This window comes from Gorilla gorilla, chromosome 21 (genome assembly GCF_029281585.2).
Source record: "Gorilla gorilla gorilla isolate KB3781 chromosome 21, NHGRI_mGorGor1-v2.1_pri, whole genome shotgun sequence".
NCBI classification, from domain to species: Eukaryota; Metazoa; Chordata; class Mammalia; order Primates; family Hominidae; genus Gorilla; species Gorilla gorilla.
In genome coordinates this window covers 10,218,023-10,238,025 of record NC_073245.2, presented here as the reverse complement: position 1 = coordinate 10,238,025, position 20,003 = coordinate 10,218,023, and the positions used below count along the sequence as shown (strand labels likewise).

Genomic DNA, 20,003 nt, shown 5'->3' with positions numbered 1-20,003 from the left:
ACATTCATAATGAGAAGAGAACAATAGGGACAAGGTAATTTGTTTTTTGATTCATCTAAATTTCCTGATTTTAAAAAAGTCAGGCCAGGGGCAGTGGCTCGCACCTGTAATCCCAGCACTTTTGGAGGCTGAGGCAGGCAGATCACCTGCGGTCAGGAGTTTGAGACCAGTCTGACCAACATGGAGAAACCCCGTCTCTACTAAAAATACAAAATTAACTGGAGGTGGTGGCGCATGCCTGTAATCCCAGCTACTCAGAAGGCTGAGGGAGGAGAATTACTTGAACCTGGGAGGCGGAGGTTGCAGTGAGCCAAGATAGCGCCATTGCACTCCAGCCTGGGCAACAAGAGCAAAACTCCGTATCAAAAACAAAAACAAACAAACAAACAAACAAAAAAAGCCAGTGGCTCATACCTATAACTTTGGGAGGCTAGCTTGAGCCTAGGAGTTTGAGACCCGCCTGGGCAAAATATTGAGACCCACATCTCTACAATAAATAAAACATTTACCAGTTGTGGTGGTGCATATTTGTGGTCCCAACCACTGGGGAGGCTGAGGGGGGAGGATCACTTGAGCCCAGGAGGTTGAGGCTGCAGTGAGCAGTGATCACCCCACTGCACTCCAGCCTGGGCAACAGAGCAAGACAGTGTCTCAAAAAAAAAAAAAAAAGAAAAGAAAAATCAGAGATTATGATAGTGTGTGCATTACAAGGTCTCTTTTCTTTTGTATGTGTGTGAGATGGCATCTCCCTCTGTTGCCCAGGCTGGAGTGCAGTGGCATCATCATAGCTCACTGCTACCTCAAACTCTGGGGCTCAAATGATCTTCCCACCTCAGCCTCCTGAGTAACTGAGACTACAGTTCCTTTCTTTTCACTAAATAATAAGAGATCTTTTAAAAAACAATATAGCCGGGCACGGTGGCTCACACCTGTAATCCCAACACTTTGGGAGGCCGAGGCGGGCAGATCACGAGGTCAAGAGATCGAGACCATCCTGGCCAACATGGTGAAACCATGTCTCTACTAAAAATACAAAAGTTAGCTGGTCTTCGTGATATGTACCTGTAGTCTCAGCTATTTGGGAGGCTGAGGCAGGAGAATCGCTTGAACCCAGGTGGTGGAGGTTGCAGTGAGCCGAGATCGTGCCATTGCACTCCAGCCTGGTGACAGAGCAAGACTCAGTCTCAAAAACAAAACTCAAAAACCAATATAATAGTATAAACTGCACATGCGGCTATTGAGTACTTGAAATGTGGCCAATATAGATGGGCACAGTGGCACACATTGTAGTCCCAGCCACTTTTGAGGCTGAGGCAGGAGGATTGCTTGAGCCCAGGAGTTCAAGGCTGTAGTGCCCTATGATTGCACCTGTGAGTAGCCACTGTACTCCAGCCTAGGCAACAGCAAGACCCCTGTATCAAAACAAACAAAAGAAGTGTGGCTATTAGACATATTACAAATATTCCCAGAGGTGACTCAGAAGTTAATCATAGAAGTCAAACTTTGCTTATTGTTATGAGTCTCTAGGGAGTACTTCAACTCATTTGCATCTGTTTCCTCATCTTCAAAATGGGACAGCGTAATTCTGGACCTGGGACATAGTAAGGATTCAATGGGTGGCAGCTGTGACAAGAGCAACAACAAAAATATTGTGCGTCTTTCTTTTTTCTAATAATGGCACAAAAAGGCAAACCCATAGATACAGTAAACGGATGTGTGGTTGCCAGTGTTTGGCGGGGAGAGGGTTCAATAAGTGAGCACAGGGGGTTTTTTAGGGTGAAGAAATGTGGGTATATGACTATGCATTTGTTGATATCCATTAAACTTAATAGCACAAAAAGTGAACCTTAATGCATGCAAAGTTAAAAAAATCACTTAGGGCATTTAGATAATTCCAAAATGTCATGCAGAATATGACAAACATCTTCACCATATTACAAATGTGTGAAATGACCTCATGAAGAAGACAGAGGAAAAAGTGCTGACCTAAGTAACTTTAGAAATGAGTGGGCCAGGCGTGGTGGCTCATGCCTTTAATCCCAGGACTTTGGGAGGCTGAGGCGGGAGGATCACTGGAGCCCAGGAGTTGGAGACAAGCCTAGGCAACATAGTGAGATCCCATCTCTACAAAAATTTTAAAAAATTAGCTGGGTGTAGTGGCGCATGCCTGTAGTCCCAGCTACTTGGGAGGCTGAGGCAGGAGGATCACTTAAGACTGGGAAATCAAGGCTGCTGTGAGCTGTGATGGCCCCGCTGCACTCCAGCACTCCAACCTGGGCAACAGAGTGAGGGTCTGTCTCAAAAAAAAAAAAAAAAAAAAGAAAAAGAAAAAAGAAACAAGTGGAGTCTGCTGGAACACTAAAGGCAAAAGAAAGTGTTCTCTACTTGATAAAGTTTCCCACAGGGGTATGGGTTAACAATTTTGATAATCCTACACATGTATACTGGACTTGAACAGTTAAGTAAATGGATGGTGGATGTGGATGATGGGAACCAGGTTTCCCGTTATTGGAGTGGGAATTTAGAGATAAGCAAGCAGGAAGCAAGCCAAATGATCCCTGGATTCAAGTGGTAAATATAAACAGGAACTCATGTTTAGCTTAATATATATACAGATGGTTACAAATGGAAATAGAGATATGTGTGTATATATATACACATTGGTATATACAGATATATTTCTTTGTTCTGTCAGTTGAGAAGGCTTAAAAGAAATGATACCCCAAGGCCAGGTGTGGTGGCTCACGCCTGTAATCCCAACACTTTGGGAGGCCAAGGCAGGAGGATGGCTTGAGGCCAGGAGTTGTATCAGTCTGGGCAACATGGCAAGACCTTATCTCTACAAAAAAAAAAAAAATTGAAAATTAAAATTAGCTGAGTGTGGTGGCACACACCTGTGGTCCTAGCTACTCAGGAGGCTAAGGAGGGAGGATCACTTGAGCCCAGGAGGTCTAGGCTGCAGTTTTTATTGTCTTTAAATTCTCTGCAGATAATTTACCCCCTCATTGCTTACACGGCCCACTGCAGAGTGCTGGGCAACTTGGTAATTAATCCTCTAATTGTGTAAACTGGAAGCTTCGTGAGGTCATGGCTTCATTACCATGGCTACGTGGCTGTAGCCATGAGTGTGCACTCCAGTGTGGGTGATGGAGTGAGACTCTGTCTCAAAAAGGAAGGGAGGAAGGAAGGAAGGAAGGAAGGAAGGAAGGAAGGAAATAAATGACACCCTAGTAGCAATGAGCGCACCTTGCGCCCAGTTCTTGGTTTCTAATAAATACCCTTCTCCGAAACAATCAAAGCTCTTGCGAAATGGCTGATTTGAGGACTGGGGCAGGAAATACAAAAGATGAGCCTGAGGCATCTTATAGTACCAGAAAGTAAGGAAGTGCTTGACAGCAACGAGAAAACCCCACAAAAATAGGGGTGTGTCAAAGGGAGACGGGAGCCAACCGAAAGAGCTCCCAAAAGCCAAAGCTGGAACAACTTGAGCAACAAAATTAAATAGTATTGGATTATAACCTAAAGTATGAAATAATTATCTGTGAATCCATACTGATATAAATAAATTACTGAATAAATGAGACAAATCTTCAGTGTAGAAAAATCCCAAATAATCTATGTAGCTATTCCAACCTTAAGGAGATAGAGCATAACTCCTCACTTAAGTGTGGCCGGAGCATAGTGACTTCCTTCCAAAGAGTACAGTATGAAAAGGGGCAAAAGAAGACTGACTTTCCAGTAGAGAAACCTGACGCAGCATCAACAGTGATGTCATGTTGCTATGTGAGAAACTGCCACAGCCAAGAGGAGCCCAGAGAGACATGACAGCTAGTGCAATGAGGCATGCTGGATGGATCCTGGAGTAGAAAAAGAACGTTGGGTAAAAACGAAGGAAATCTGAATAAACTGTGAACTCTAATTAATAAATAATGTATCATTATTGGTTTATTAATTGGAACAAATATACCATGAGTCTGCAATACCATATGTGACGTTAATAGCAGAAACACCAGCCTGAGCAACATGGCGAGACTTCATCTCTATGAAAAATACAAAAATCTGCTGGGCTTGGTGGCATGCCCCTGTAGTCTCTGCTACTTGGGAGGCTGAGGTGGGAGGATCGCCTGAGCCCGGGAGGCGGAGGTTGCAGTGAGCCGAGATCACGCCACTGCACTCCAGCCTGGGTGAAAGAGCGGGACCCTGTCTCAATAATAATAATAATAATGAATGAAACAGGGTGGGTGGGTGGGGTAGACGGGAACTTTATATTCACAGTTTTTCTGTAAATCTAAAAGTGTTCTAAAAAATTGAAGTTTTTTTTTTGTAATGGCAAACAGGTTTCAAAAACACATTTGGTTTATTTAGACTCCAGAGTGTCAGAGCCATTTACGCAGCCCGCCTCAAAAACAGAATTTCTTCCATGGATTAAGAGAAATATTCATTTATCCTCCAGTTGTAATGTTCTGAACCAGGAATTAGATGGTTCAGTAAAAGTTGTCTACCAACTAATTAAGTCAATGTCTCATGAACTGTGCATCAAAAAACTCGGTTTCTTTAATTTTGTATGCATTTGAAATACAAAGGAAAGATGACTAGTTCCTTGATCATTTTAAGTTAAATTAAAATACCTATAATGAAAGACATTCATATAGAGCAGACTATATCATCCCATTGCCTACATTTTCATTTCCCAAAATTGTTTTAGTAGAGAATGGTATATATTGTTGCGTAAGTGAAACAGTTTTGCTCTCCTTAAATAAAATAGCAGCCAAAGATTATTCAGGGTGCAGCTGACAGAGGCCTTACTGCCAATTCCTTCTAATCTGGAGAATTCCTAAAAAAAAAAAAAAAAAAAATCGAGTCTTCTTGTTACGCCGAAGAGAAGGAGGGCAGGGTCGAAGCGCATTGGTGGTGTCCCTGGGCCGAGGGCAGGGCTCTAAGTCACGGGACCTGCTGATTGGTGGACTCCCCAGAGCTGGGGGCGGGGCCTCTGGCGATGGAGCTCGGAGTCCATTGGCTGCGAGGCTAGAGGATGGTGTAATGGACAGCCGAGGCCTGTGCGGCCGGTTTCTATGGCAACGGAGGCTTGAAAGAGCCACTCAGATTTCGGCGCTCGCCCCCAACTCCCCTTTCCGGAGGGGGCAGGGCGGCCTGGATTTGAGGGCCGGCGGAGGAGGCGTGGGGGCTGGGAGTTAAGGAGACAGGGCTTTCCTTGGACCAAACCAACCCAGCAATGCCACATTTGAAGTGGGTTTGAGGAACCGGGCCTGCGTGCTCATTTGAAAAAAATCAGCCAAACAGAAAGGTATGAAGAAGAAAAACCTATCATTCCATCCTTCCCTGACTTCTCCACTCGTAACATTTTGAACACCACAGCTTGGCACAGAACTGGCACTCAGTGGGAGGAAGAGAGGGAGGGAAGGAAGGAAGGGGAGAAAGGGAGGGAGGATCGATGATGTGGACAACGTGGCGTGACACGAAGTGCCCGCCCCCTTGGGCTGAAAGTCGCAGGCAGACCCGTAGAGCTGACGGGATATAACAGACTTGGATTTGGGGGCTTGGAGGAGGAGGGGTCGCCGGGGCACTGAAAGAGGGTGGGACAGCCAAAGGCTCCTTGATTCCATCCCGGGATTTGGGAGGCCTGACTGCAGAAAGACTCCTCTCTGGCTTCACACCCCGCCAGCCCTGCCACTTGCAGCCGCCAGTGCTTCCAGTCTCCAGATCCCTGTGTCTTTGTGTTTGGGGAATAATAAACAGTGCCTACTTCATCGAGTTGGTGTCAGAACTGAGTAGAGATAATGCATGGAAAGTTCTTAATGCAATGCCTGAAACGTAGTAAACGTGCAATCAACTAGCAATTATCACAATTGAAGACGGCGGGATTTGACTAGGTGGAGAGAATGGGGACGTTATTGGCTGTGGGTAAGGAGGCAGGAGGGAGCAGCAGTGTTGAAACCCTACAAAGAGACCAGTTTGGAGATCGTATAGGAAGTCATAGGAGATGACAGCCAGAGGGCATAAAATAAAGGATGAAATAACAATGCTAGCAACTATATACTGAGGGCTTGGCACTCTTGTCAAGCCCTTGACATGGATTATTTTATTTCATTTTCTCACCAGCCCTGATAATGTAGTTATTACCATAGACCCATTTTCCTGCTCAGGAAACAAGTTCAGAGAGGTTATGTAGCTTGTCTATGCAAAGAAATGACAGAACCAAATGGGCATTTGTGGGGCTCAGAACAAGAGTAGAGTTGGAGGCCCATAAACCATATGTCTCTATAGTTAGAAATTATACAACGGTCCAGCAAGTGTTAAATGAAATATGTTCTGTTTTCTTCCTTGATGGATATATCCTCTAACAACCTGGAAGGCCATGTTCAAATTAGAATTCTAAGACCGTTGGAGTTATGTGCCAGAATGTGTAGGCCCAAGGAGACCTGTCCCCTGGAACCTGTATCCATCCCTTATCCAGCTACCTCTCGTCCCATCAGTGATGGAGCTAGCATGCATGGGTCAACACCTAGCTGTCACCTGCAAACAGCTATCTTGAGGCCCAAGGCTCAGGTCTATAAGATGTGCATCAGGCAGTATAGTTTGCCCTCAGGTGAGATGAAGCCAGGGATGAGGCCCACAAAGAGCCCTGTGAATTAACTTAGTGACATTTTGGAAGGGAATTATGGGGTATCAGAGCGTGTTCTAGAAGGCATAGGCACAGACTCTGGGTGGGCACTTCTCATGCCTGCAGAATCCTCGCCCCATGGGGAGGGGTGGTGGGGAACTCAGGGGAGGGGCCACTCTTGCCAGGCTTCAAACCCACGCATTCAGAATCCAGGAGCCTGGTGCTTCTCCCCTGTGCCTCACAGTGCCATGGGGCATGCTGGCTGACTTCCAGTGATTTTATGCTCTCAGAGAAATAGAGGAGGATGAGCTAGTAAACCGAGGGCCTGACCTCCCAGGTCCTATCCTCCCTTATCAAAGGTGGGAAAACTAAAAGAGTGAGTTAGCTTTTAAAAGATGAATGAATAAGCCCTTGCTCGGTATGTGTCAATGACAGAGTGCTAAGGTATGTTAAGTATATTAAAGAAGGACAAGTAGACACGTGTCTTAATCTGTAACCTCAGCCAAGTGATTCTAGATCATGCATGCAATAAATATGTATTAGGCTTTACTCTGTGCCAGGCATAGTGCTAATTGCTCAAGCTATAACCGTGAGCCAAAAGAGACTGGTTCCTGCCCTCAGGGAGCTCAAAGTGGAGAGGCAGAGGCAGATATCAATCAAACCATGGCACAAATAAGTATATCATTGCACCCGAGTAACTGCTGAAAGAGAGGCCAGGGAGGTAACGGATGGTGGAAGAGGGTCTGATACAGGATGTTAGGGTAGAGGCTCTAGTCAGGAAGCAGCATTAGAGCTGAGTGCCCCAGGCAGGTAAGGATTAACCATGGGTAGGGGAGGAAGAGATCTGCTTCCAGGAATGACCAGCTGGAGCAGAAGGGGAAGCCAAGCCAGGGTAAGGGGGTGAGGCCCGACAAGAGAGGAGGCCCAGAGGAGGCAGGGCTGGTCAGGCAGGCCCTGGTGAACACCAGGGAGGACGCAAAATCTTTGAAGTTCTTTAAGCAGGGGAGAAATGTGATCAAATTTTGTTTTGGGGTGGATTCCATGGTTGGAAGGAGAGGGAGCCTGGAAGCAGGGAGACCAATGTGTTGTCTGCTATAGAATTTCTTAAACTCTTCCATCAAAGTTCTTATTTTTTATTTTTATTTTTATTTTATTTTATTTTTAGAGACAGGGTCTCACTCTGCGGCCCAGGCTGGAGGGCAGTGGTGCCATCACGGCTCACTGCAGCCTCAACCTCAAGTGATCCTCCTGTTTCAGCCTCCCAAGTAGCTGGGACCACAGGCATGTACCACCACACCCAATGATTTTTTTTTTTTTTTGTACAGACAGGATATCCCTGTGTTGCCTCAGCTGGCCTCAAACTCCTGGGCTCAAGCAGTCCTCCTGCCTTGGCTTCCCAAAGTGTTGGAATTACAGGCATGAGCCACTAAGCCCGGCCTTTATTTTTAAAGATAGAGGAGATGGACTCCTGTCTCTCTAAAGTCTATAGGAATTTCGTTGAAGCCTTGTGTTTTGCATTTATTTTTGTTCTTAAAAGTTGTTTTTGTTGTTGTTAGAGATAATAGATGAAATATTTTTTTAAAAGCAGGGATACACAGTGGAAAATAAACTTTCCTTTTATCCCAAACCCCAAATATCCAGTTCTCCAAAGTTACAAATTACGAATTTCATTAATATCCTTCCAGTGTTACATATTTGTACAAAAATAAGCATATGTATATATATATTTTTTCTTTTTTAAAATCTTTCCTATGGTGCTGAGGGTATGTATGTATTTATTCCAACATTAAAAAATGTAAACTGTAGGATACCATATCTTGCTTTTTTCATTTAATAATGTGTCTTAGAGATTGTTCCATATTAATACATATAATTTGTTCTGTGCACACCCGTAGTCCCGGCTACTAGGGAGGCTGAGGCAGGAAGATTGCTATGTTGTCCAGGAGTTTGAGTCTAGCCTGGGCAACATAGCAAGACCCTGTCTGTATAAAAAAATAAAATAAAATCTTTCTTGGGCTGGGTGTGGTGGCTTACACCTGTAATCCTAGCACTCTGAGAAGCCAAGGTGGAAGGATCACTTGAGGGCAGGAGTTCAAGACCAGCCTGGCCAACGTATTGAGACCCTGAAGAAAGAAAAGAAAGAGAAAGAAAGAAAAAGGAAGGAAGGAAGGAAAGAAGGAAGGAGAGAGAGAAAGGGAAGGAACGGAAGGAAAGGAGGAAGGAAGGAAGAAAAGAAAAGAAAGAGAAGAAAGAGGAGAAAGAGAGAGGCCGGGCGCGGTGGCTCACGCCTGTCATCCCAGCACTTTGGGAGGACGAGGCAGGCGGATCACGAGGTCAGGAGATGGAGACCATCCTGGCTAATGCGGTGAAACCCCGTCTCTAATAAAAATACAAAAAATTAGCCGGGCGTGGTGGTGGGTGCCTGTAGTCCCAGCTACTCGGGAGGCTGCAGCTGTGCCAGGCACAGTGATGGATATATCCCGGGAGGGGATATATCCACAGTGAACCCGGGAGGCAGAGGTTGCAGTGAGCCGAGATTGTGCCACTGCACTCCAGCCTGGGCAACAGAGTGAGACTCCGTCTCAAAAAAAAAAAAAAAAAGAAAGAAAGAAAGAAAGAAAGAAAAAATTAGCTGGGTGTGGTGGCGCGTGCCTGTAGTCTCAGTTACACAGGAGGCTGGGGCAGAAGGATTGCTGGAGCCCAGGAGTTGGAGGCTATAGTGAGCCATGCAGTGAGCCACTGCACTCCAGCCTGGTTAACAAAGTGAGACCCTGCCTCAAAAAACAAAAAAAAGTCATATTTTATTTAAAACTCTGCAAAGTTTACATTCTGTTCCATAATATATCTGTGTTTATTTTCTTTTACTATGTCCTACCCCAAATCTTAGTCACATTGACAAGCCAGCAAATGGGGCTGTATGTCTCAGTGCCTTTGTACACGTTTGGTGCACTCCTGTGGCGCCTCCACCCTCAGCTCAGCATGATCCGACGTCTCCTCACCCTTAGCTTGGTCCTTTTATTTATTTATTTAGAGATGGAGTCTCGCTCTGTTGCCCAGGCTAGAGTGCAGTGTGGCACAATCTTGGCTCACTGCAACCTCTGCCTCCCACTGAAACGGGAAGAGTTCCCTTGTCCCCGTCCCAGGGCGTGTGACGGGGGAGTGGCTCGCTTCTTCAGTGTCCCGCTGCTCAGACCTCCAGGGGAGCATACAGATGGGCAGGTTGTGGGGCTCCGACCCCACGAGTGTCCAGTGGTGGATGTTTACAGCTCCTGAAGCCCCAATGGGCTTATGCTACCGTATGCTCTTAGTTTTGCCATCTATAGGTGGCTTGTGTTAACCAGCTCAATTAGACCCTCTACCTTGTTGCAAGGACAGAGGGCTTTCTGTATCCTGGGTTCTTGCCTTGGTGTACCAGAAGAATTGGATCACACCTGGGCTTGAAGAATGAGTGCAAGGTTTTATTGAGTGGAGGTATCTCTCAGCAGATGGAGGAAGCCAGAAGGGGATGGAGTGAGAAGGTTTTCCCCTGGAGTCGGACTGTTCAGTGGCCCAGGCTCCCCTCCGACTGCCCCAGCCAAACTCTGCGTAGTTCTCTTGGTCGATGGCCTGTGGTGTGCTGGTGTGTCAGTGCCTGTCGGTGCGTTCCTCTCGACGTCCAGCCGCTTGTGTGTTCCTCCACTGATGTGCTCCTCTAGCCGTCCAGTTTACCTGTGTGTCTGCCTGCTAGGGTTTTTATAGGCACAGGATGGGGGCGTGGCCAGCCAGGGTGGTCTTGGGAAATGCAACATTTGGGCAGGAAAACAAAAATGCCTGTCCTCACCTAGGTCCATGGGCACAGGCTGGGGTGGAGCCCTAGCCAGGGACCACGCCCTTGCTCCCTTCCATGTCATTTAAAGGGACTGTGCCCTTCCCTTCCCAGCACTTCCCTTCCTGTATCACCAGGTTCAAGCAGTTCTCCTGCCTCAGCCTCCTGAGTAGCTGGGACTACAGGTGCATGCCACCATACATGGCTAATTTTTTTTGTATTTTTAGTAGAGACAGGATTTCACCATGTTGGCCAGGCTGGTCTCGAACTCCTGACCTCAAGCGATCCACTTGCCTAGACCTCCCAAAGTGCTAGGATTACAGGCATGAACCATTGCACCTGGCCCCTTAGCTTGGTCTTGTACCACTCCATACTCCAGAATTCTTTCTGGTTGCTGTTTGTCAGCTGTAACTGGAGTTGACATAAAGGGATGTAATGGGCAATCTGGCTGAGAATAAGGTTGGAAAGGAGTCCAGGAGCTTCTTGTGAAAGGGATCGGGTACCAGGCTGGGTTCCAAGTGCACAAGGGAGTCCCAGAGGACGTGACATGGGAATAAAATGGTCAGCGTGCCAGATTGACATCTTAGAAAGATCATTTGCTCCTTAATCTGCCCCCATCACTTTCCTCTAAAAGGCCCTTATTGATAACCTCCACACTACTCAATCCTAGGGCACTCTTCAGTTCTGATCTCAACTGACATTTTTTTTTTTTTTTGACGGAGTCTCGCTCTGTCTCCCAGGCTGGAGTGCAGTGGCTCAATCTCAGCTCACTGCAAGCTCTGCCTCCTGGGTTCACGCCATTCTCCTGCCTCAGCCTCCCGAGTAGCTGGGATTACAAGCGCCCGCCACCACGCCCAACTAATTTTTTGTATTTTTAATAGAGACGGGGTTTCACTGTGTTAGCCAGGATGGTCTCAATCTCCTGACCTCATGATCCGCCCGCCTCGGCCTCCCAAAGTGCTGGGATTTCAGGCGTGAGCCACCGCGCCCAGCCTCAATTGACATTTCTTAGAGCTGATTTTACTTGATCTCTTGCAGCCCTTGACACAGTTGTTAACCCCTACCACCTGAAATGTCCTCCCTTGGTTTATGTGTTTCTGCACGTTCTTGTTTTCCTTCTCCCTTTCTGGCTGTCCCTTATTAGTTTTTCACCATCTCCTTTTCCATCAGGGAAAACTGTGTCAAAGTTGCTTGAGGCACAATCTTAGTTGGCATAATCTTTCCTTCTGCTTTCTCTCTTGACCATTAGGAGAGTGTGAAATCAGTTTAACACGTCATATAAGCATTGACAAAAGGATGAAGCAATAGAATAGAAAGTGTCAAGGTGCATCATGCACAGGGCAAATATTGTTTGAGGAAGCTTATTTCAGATTTAGATATAAATACACACATGCATATGTATGATGGCTGCAATGTAAAATATATATCTTACTGTGGGATGTGGTAAAACAGTTTGAAAGCCACAGCTATACAACTCCTGTGTTTATTTCTCAGGGCCAGAATTCTCCTAGGAATGTAAGATCTGTGTGTATCCAACCGCCTACTCCACATCTCCTCTTAGATATCCTCTACAGAGACCTTAAACTCAATATATCCAAAATCAAATTCAAGCCCTTCACCCTAAACTTGGATTTTCTCTTCTGTTTCGCATCTCAGGGAAAAGCCCCACCATCCATCCGGCTGCAGAAGCTAGAAACCTGGGCAACATCCTTGGTACTTAACTTTCTCCCAGCCCATGTCAAATATAGCTCCAAATCTTGTTGACTTGAACTCTGAAAGATTTCTTTACCCGGCTGTTTCTCTCTGTCCATCTCCGCCTCCCATGCCTAAGATGTCCTCATCTCTCGAGAGACCTGGGTGAACTATACTGTATTTCCCCTTGGGCTCTCCTCTGACCCAGTCTCCACCAACTATCCTGAATGGCGCTTGTAAAACAACCAGTCTAATCATGTCACTCTCTTGCTTGCAAGTCCTTCAATGGCACATCGTTCTTAGATCCACATTCTTAACGTGGCCTGCCAGATGCCCCCACGAGCTCCTCTCCTCTGCATTGCAGTCACATTTTTTGTGCTGGATATCGTCTTTTGACAGACAGCACCCATCCCCATTCTATGTGCCTTCCTATGCTGCAGATGCTGGAAAGCTAAAACATCTCCCAACTCCCTTGCAGCTAGGGCTCTAGTACTTAGATGTATTTGCATAAAAGATGGAAGAGAGGCATAAGTAAGCCAGACAGTTTGGGCTGTTTTTACTTGTAAATGGTTGCGGAGACAATAGTGCACAGTCCCTGGCTTTGTAGAGGCAGGAAAAGGACTTGGCATTTCACTGTCCTGCCAGTGGCATTGGCAGTGACTTTCCGATCCCAGGATCCTGTCTTTGGGTGGCAGCTTCACCATTGTGTCCTCATGCTCAGCCTTTCCAGTGGTGGCCTCCTGGCTTCTGTCTTTCTGACTGTGAGAGGTAGTAACTCCCCTGGCAGTTCTATGGTGTTCTAGGAGTCATTCCTAATACCCAGCCCAGGGACCAGCATTTTCTTCAACAGCAAGAGTGGTTTCTGTTTCTAAACTTAGACTGATTCATTTCGTCTCTAGAAGTGGTCGTGCCTCCTCCCACTATAGGGTTGTTTTACTTGCTATCCCTCTTGCCTAGGTTAATACCCTTGCCATCCCTTAATCCCCAGCCCCATCTCTCGATTAACTCCTTATATGTCTTCTCCATCTCAGTTCAAACATTTTCTCTGGGAAGTTATCCCTGACCCTTAAGACTGGATCAGCTTTGCTTGTTAAACAGGGATCTCACCCTGTATGTTTCTTTTAGTGCATCATCGTCGTCTGTAATTATGTACTTGTGTGACTCTAGAATCTGAGCTTCAGGGACTTGATTATCCTGCTCCACGCTGTGTTCCATTGCTTAGAAAAGGCCCCTATAGAGTTGGCGCTTAACAGGCATGTGTTGAAAGAATGAATGCAATGGAGGAGGCCTGATTGGAGGCTCTGAGGACAAAATCCACGTTTTTAAATATGGCTGGTAAGCCCTGTGACACCTCTTCTCGGCGTTTTCTCCCAGCCACATCTTCCCCTGACTCTTGGCCAGTCCAAACACGCTGTGTGCTCTCTGGCCTCCAGGCCTCTACATCTGCTATTTCTGCTGCTTGGCTGTCTCTTCACTCTTAGCCTGGTTCTTACTCATCTTGCAGGTTTCAGTCAGGACGTTTTCTCTTCTAGGGAAACCTTTACTTCAGACAATTCTATACAGGACAAATGTTGTTGGCTGGGTGGGGTGTCTCACGCCTGTAATCCCAGCACTTTCAGAGGCTGAGGCAGGTGGATCACCTGAGGTCAGGAGTTCGAGACCAGCCTGGCCAACATGCTGAAACCCCATCTCTACTAAAAATACAAAAATTAGCCGGGCGTGGTGGCACGTGCCTGTAATCCCAGCTACTTGGAAGGCTCAGGCACAAGAATCGCTTGAATCCGGGAGGTGGAGGTTGCAGTGAGCCAAGATCATGCCACTGCACTCCAGCCTGGGCAACAGAGTGAGACTCTGTCTCAAAAAAAAATTGTTAAATATATGATTGTAAACATTGCCTACTGTTACTTATCTGTACCTTCCATTGCAAGTGCACTGTCTTGTTCAAGGCAGCCTATGCAGAGGGCCTTGCATGGGGCCCAGCTCTAATGCCCTCCGTATTTGTTGAAGTGGAATGAATCAATGTCCTCTAGTCAACCAGCCTCAGTCCGGGCATCTCCGCACACTTTCCAGGAGCCCAAAAACAGTGAAGAATTGTAATTTGAGGGCTGCTTGATCAGGAAAGGAAGCTGGGGGAGGTTTGTTCAGCTCCAGCCCCTGGCTGTCCCTGGGCCACCAGGCAGGAGGCCTTGAAGCAGATCCTGTGGGGGATGGGCAGGGAAACAGTTTCTTCCTCTCCTCCCTCCTGGAGAGTGGGGGGATGGGGCCAGGAGAGGGAAGGTTCCTTCAAGGAGGCTCCCTGGCACAGTGCCTGCTTTGAGGAACGGAGTGGAGAGTATGGTGAATGCAGGCTTTCTCCTGGCCCCTGGCCTCCAGCTCTGTGAGAGGGAGGGAAACCGCTGGCAAAGACGGGAAAGAGGGATGGGAGGGAGGGGAGAGTCTGCTTGCTTTGGGAGACAAGGAGAGGGGTTGAACTGGCTCTGAAAGACAGGATTCCCAAGAGCCTACCAGGTCCCAACTCCAGATCAGCTCTGGAAATATCCTCAAATCACTGAGTCAGAGTCAATATACTGGGAACGTTTAACTCTCAGGATCAGATCATCCTAGCATCACCAGCTGGAAAATCCTTCAGAGAGTTGTATCTGGGGTCTGCAGGGTATTGCACCTAAAGTCCAGAGACCTTGACCCTATTCTGCCTGCAGGCCCAGTCTCCAGTGGGAGCTAAGTTGGAGAAGTCAGCTCCCTGGACCCCGCTTTTTCAACAGCTGGAAGAAATGGCATTTTCCCAGAACCCAAGAATATTTTGCATCCCATCCACAGCGCTTACAGTAACAGAAAGACGAGGAAGCTGGCAAACCACCTCTCTTTCCCACAGGTCTGTAATCTCCCTGAGGGCAGGGTTCAGCTCACACATCTTATACTCTGGTCTCAAACCTGGCTGCCCATCAGAATTGCTTGAGGATGATTAACTAAAATGTTTCACTTCCTCTAACAGTGATTCTGATTTATTGGAACTGTGTTAGGACATAAAACCGTTTTAACAGTGTGCTAACTGACTGTGATGCAAAGGGACCGGCACAACGTAGTAGGTGCTAAGTGTTGCCTGCAGGGGTGGGAAATGTATTTAGCAAGGTAAACAAATGGAGTGTAGGGGAAGTGGGATTGAAATACGGTCTGGAGCTGGGTAACTGCATCTAACACTTTGAAAGGAAATAGTGCACCAGTTTTAGCAATACAAAAGATAAATATTTATTCAGAACAAAACTTTTAACAATCAATTTTACATTCTAAGCCACGAGGAAATAGCAAAACATATAGCAAAGGAAAAGCAAACACTAAAAGAAAAGCAGTGTACTGTCTTTTCTACTGGATAACACTTAGTCGGCCCATGACCTCTCGCTTGGCCTATCTCCCAAGTACATTTTAGAGTTAACAGCTCACTCATAATTTTGGGTTAAAATCCATCTTTCTCCTGAGAATCAGGAGTTGCAGATGAGCTCCAGCTAGCTGCTTCTCTAGGGTTCGTAGCTATTGAGGCTAAGGTGCAAATGTAAACCTTTGGTAGGTTTCTTTACACAGGGGCACCCCCATTTCTCACTGGTGGCAATGAATGGGGAAGGGGTAGGGCCTCCAAAGGACCTGGCACACTGTAATCCAGAAGTGGTGCCCCAGGGAGCAACGAATGCACCCTGGAGTGTGGTCCTTGGTCCGTTCCGTGTCTCCCAAGTATTCAGAAGCCCCTCCTTAAAAACCTTCTCTTTCTGCTCCCTCCTCCAGATGATTTCTCAGCATTCCTCTGGGCTGATCATTCTGGAGAGATCAGACTTTCTGGGCCCTCAAGTGTTGAGGAAATTGTTGTGAAGTGTGAGAGGTAGTGGAATGAGCACCGGGCTTGGGGTCAGGGGACTCTACTATAGGCTGGCTCTGGCACCAGACAGCTATGTGATTTTCACCCAGTCATTTAACCTCTTTGGGCCTGTTTCATCTGCTGGAAAACCAGGGAATTGGTCCAAACCAACTCTCAGGTTCTTTCCAGCAGGAATATTCTAGATTCCATGATTCTATAAAAAATGGCTTCTGAGTCACCAAAAGAGCTGTCATGAAGTCCATGCATCTTTGTGCCATAAGAGAGGCCCTTGGCCACCATTCAGAGCTTATTGATTCAGATTATATACACTTCTAACAACACTGGTTTCACAAATTCTCAGACCACGTAGATTAAAAGCAGCAAATTAAATGAGGGAGGGGAAGAGCTGCAAAAGGTAGACACTCTGATAGAAGCCACAGTCAACAATGTTTTCAATTCAGCAAACACTGATGGAGTGCCTACCACGTGTTGGGCCCCGTACCTAGTGCTGGGGCATAAAGATGAGCAAGGCAGCCCAAAGGGTGAAAATCCAGGGGAAGAAAAGGTATGGGGCGGGGAGGGCGGGAGGGGGGCAAGGAGAGAGAGAAAAAGTACGAGAAACAAAACAAATACCCAATAGAAAAACGAAAATAAAATTTTAAAAGGGAGGGGCAACACATCTGCACGCTACAGTTCTCCGCAGTCGTTACTGGTGACAGAGTCACCAATTCAGAACAGGCTGAAATGGAGTAAACTCGGTTTAAGAAGGCATAGAGAGATGTCTCTTGTAGGTTTTAAAAAGATCTCCTTCAAAAACGATAAAAAATGGTTTAAAAAAAAGTTTTGGCACTTAAGAGGGGTAAGCTGGCTGTGTGTTCACCCTGGCAGGCAGGCGGGTGTCTAGTGCCCGGCCACGCCGGTTAGCTGAGCTGCCACGGAATTGTGAACTGCTTTGGGACACTGGGCAAAGGCGTGTCCTCGCTTGCCACAGAGGTTGCACACGATGCCCTTCCGGCAGTAAGGGCTCAGGTGCCCCTCCTCCCCGCACCTGAAGCACCTGTCCTGCGTGCAGCTGCCGCTCATGTGGGTCCGGGAACCACATTTAAAGCATGTCTTGGGCTGCCCCTTGTACCAGCTGTAGCCCCTCTCGGCCCCCAGGAAGAAGGCCCCTGGCAAGTGCCTGACCCCGCCCTCCCCCTGGCGCAGCTCGATCTCGCATTTGTACTCCCCGGTCCAGATCCCAAACCTGTCGGTCACTTTCACCGGCACGGCCAGCACGTCGCAGTGGCGCTTGAGCCAAGTCACAATGTCCTCCACGTCCACTGTCTCGTTCCGGAAGAGGATGAAGAGCGTCTTCAAGCTGGACTTGCTCCGCCCCAGCACCACAAAGTTCTCCCAGCAGTCCTCCTGCTCCCGCTTCTCCTCGTACACGCGCAGGAACAGGGCCAGCTTCTCCGCTGAGCGGAAGCTCACGTCGAATTCGCGGCTGCCCGGGATCTGGATGACCGCGTAGATGTCGCTCGGGTCCATGCCGATGGAGCGCAGGATAAGCGCTCCTACCACGAAGTCCCTGGTCGGGCAGGCGCCCTCGTCTCCCTGGAAACAGATGCGGACGAGGAAGCGACCCTTGCCCGGGCCTGCCGCCGCCGCCGCCGGCTCATCCTGGAGGGGCCGCTCGGCCGCGTCCTCGGCCTCGCCGGGCCTGGCCGGGGTCGCCATGGCGGCCGCCGCCGCCTCGGCCTTCTTCCTCCTGCCCGCCTCTGCAGCGCCCTTCTTTTTGCGGGGGTCCACCGCCTCGCCGGCCGGATCTCTCCGACGGCCCTTCGGGTCCCCGCGGCCAGCCGGTGGGAAGTCGCCGAGGTCCGGCGCCGCCAGGCCCGCGGGGCCGCCGAGCCCGGCGCTCCCTCCACCGCCGCCGCTTTCCTCCTCCCGCCGCGGCGGCCGCGGCTCGCGGAACTCGCCCTTCTTCTCGGCTAGATTCTTTACCACCTGGGCCCAGCCCATCTTCTCGCGGCCGCCGTCGGCCTCCTCGCCCCGGGCCGCGGGCCGCGCGGGGGGCAGAAGCTGCGGCCGCCCCCGTTTCCTCTCTTCCTCCGCGCCGCCGCCGGTGGCCATTTTACCTCCTTCCCAGCATCCTCCACTCGCTCCCGCAGCCAAAGGGCGCCCATCGCGCGCGCCCGCCCGCCGGGGCTGTGTGGGTTTGGTTTTTTTTTTTTTTTTTTTTGAAATTTGACGCTACCCTCCCCCGCCGCGCCCTCAAAGGTATCACATGCGGCGCATATTGGCCGGCGCCGGCTCTGCGCCCCCTGCGCTGAGCCTCTCTTCCGCCAGCGCTCGCTCCAACCTCACCTCCGTCCGCAGCGGGATGGGGCGCCCGGAGGCGTCCGTTTCCCCAGCGCGGGTTTGGCAGCCTCCGGCCTCGCTCTCGAGGATTTGGCATTTCGCAAGCGGTGCTCGACGATTTCATGCTACCAGCTTTGCTAACGGCCCACAGCCCACAGGCGGGACGGAGTTCAGGAACATCTCTCCCATTTTTTTCTTTTTCGTACCTTTTCTGTTAAAAAAGCAAAAGCAATAGCAAAATTAAAACTTAGCTTTCCGTTTCCCCAGAACTGACTGCAGTGCATTATTTTTTTTCCCACGTCGGATTATGCACATTTTCAAGAAGAAAAGTTGAAAGTTTTACAGTGAACATTTTACCATTAACTTTTTATCATTAAAATTTTACTCTATCACACTACGCCTCGATCCATTCATCGGTCTTTATTTTTTGATACATTTCCAAGTAAGTCATATTGCACTAATTTTTATTTTTTTGAAAAGACTTTCGGCGTATTTAGGATGAAGTGTGAGTGCTGCTTAAGTTCCCAGTACTGTGTTAAGCACACTTCAGACTTTATTACATGGAATCTTCCAAAAACAATGCTGTAATTATGCCCATTTTACAGATAAAGAGGCAGGAGTTAAGTCACTTGGCGGAGTTAATAGGCAGCCCCACGTATAGGTAGCTTATGTTTCTTTCTTTCTTTCTTTCTTTCCTTTTTGAGACGGACTCTTGGTCTGTCGCCCAGGCTGGGGTGCAGTGGCTCAATCTCGGCTCACTGCAAGCTCCACCTCCCAGGGTCACGCCATTCTCCTGCCTCAGCCTCCCGAGTAGCTGGGACTACAGGCGCCCGCTACCACGCCTGGCTAATTTTTTGTATTTTTAGTAGAGACGGGATTTCACCGTGTTAGCCAGGATTGTCTCGATCTCCTGACCTCGTGATCGCCCGCCTCGGCCTCCCAAATTGCTGGGATTACAGGCGTGAGCCACCGCGCCCCGCCGGTAGCTTATATTTATTTAACCGCTTTATTTCGGACGCTGTGGATCAAGAACTGTGCATCAGACCCTAGGAAACCTTGTTAACAGGCAGATTCCCTTCATCCCAACTGCTGGTATTGGTCTCAGGGGAGCCACTGACTTGTGCCGTTTGCACTTTCCAGTCCTCTCACTTTATATCCTCAGACACCATTTCCTTCATCCCTTCTCAGCCACGCATTCCCGTGATCATACTCGGAACTTCACCATTACCAGAAACATCAATGTCTTAGATTCACATACTTCTCTGTTATTCTTTCTACTTGCCTGGTCAAGTTTCACCATGAGGAGAATACTTACACAACCAAACAATATATGTATTTTAAACAATCTCTTCCATTCCTCTTATCTTAAGCCCTCACTCCAGGTAACTATCACATAAGCAAATATCTGCAAGGGTCAGGCAGATGCCTTAAGTAGAAGATATACTGGGTGAACTGGAGATCGAATATTCTATCTGAAGGGGCAACTGCTAGTCAACTGTAGCTGAATATTCCTCTCCAGAAGTGAGGGTCCACTGTGGGCGGATCTTTCAGCTTCCAAAGAGAAATCTGAACTCCAGTTTCTTCTTTTATGGGAAACATTCTTCTCTCTCTTTCGTCTTCTTTAAGATGGTCTCAGCTGTATTTGGAACCTCCGTATAAATTTCACAACCTGCATACTAAGTTCCAGGAAACTATGA

The 20,003-nt window shown here is 48.0% G+C and overlaps 2 protein-coding genes across 2 annotated transcripts in view; one reads left to right on the top strand and one right to left on the bottom strand.

The window, feature by feature from the left end:
• The first annotated feature begins 5,155 nt into the window (after positions 1 to 5,155).
• The window catches only part of C21H20orf96 (chromosome 21 C20orf96 homolog), a 46,604-nt gene continuing 31,756 nt past the window's right edge, over positions 5,156 to 20,003 (top strand). The window contains exon 1 of the mRNA XM_019017443.4: positions 5,156 to 5,305. The gene's annotated coding sequence lies outside the window, so the exon portion shown is untranslated. The remainder of the gene's footprint in view (positions 5,306 to 20,003) is intronic.
• ZCCHC3 (zinc finger CCHC-type containing 3) lies at positions 15,341 to 18,693 on the bottom strand. Its single transcript, XM_031004901.3, has one exon. The coding sequence runs from the start codon at positions 18,076 to 18,078 to the stop codon at positions 16,864 to 16,866; it is 1,215 nt and encodes a 404-aa protein (XP_030860761.3). The 5' UTR covers positions 18,079 to 18,693; the 3' UTR covers positions 15,341 to 16,863.

What these genes read in the sequence shown, in the direction of transcription:
- ZCCHC3 (XM_031004901.3), bottom strand. Translation starts at nt 18,078, where the DNA reads ATGGCCACCGGCGGCGGCGCGGAGGAAGAGAGGAAACGGGGGCGGCCG.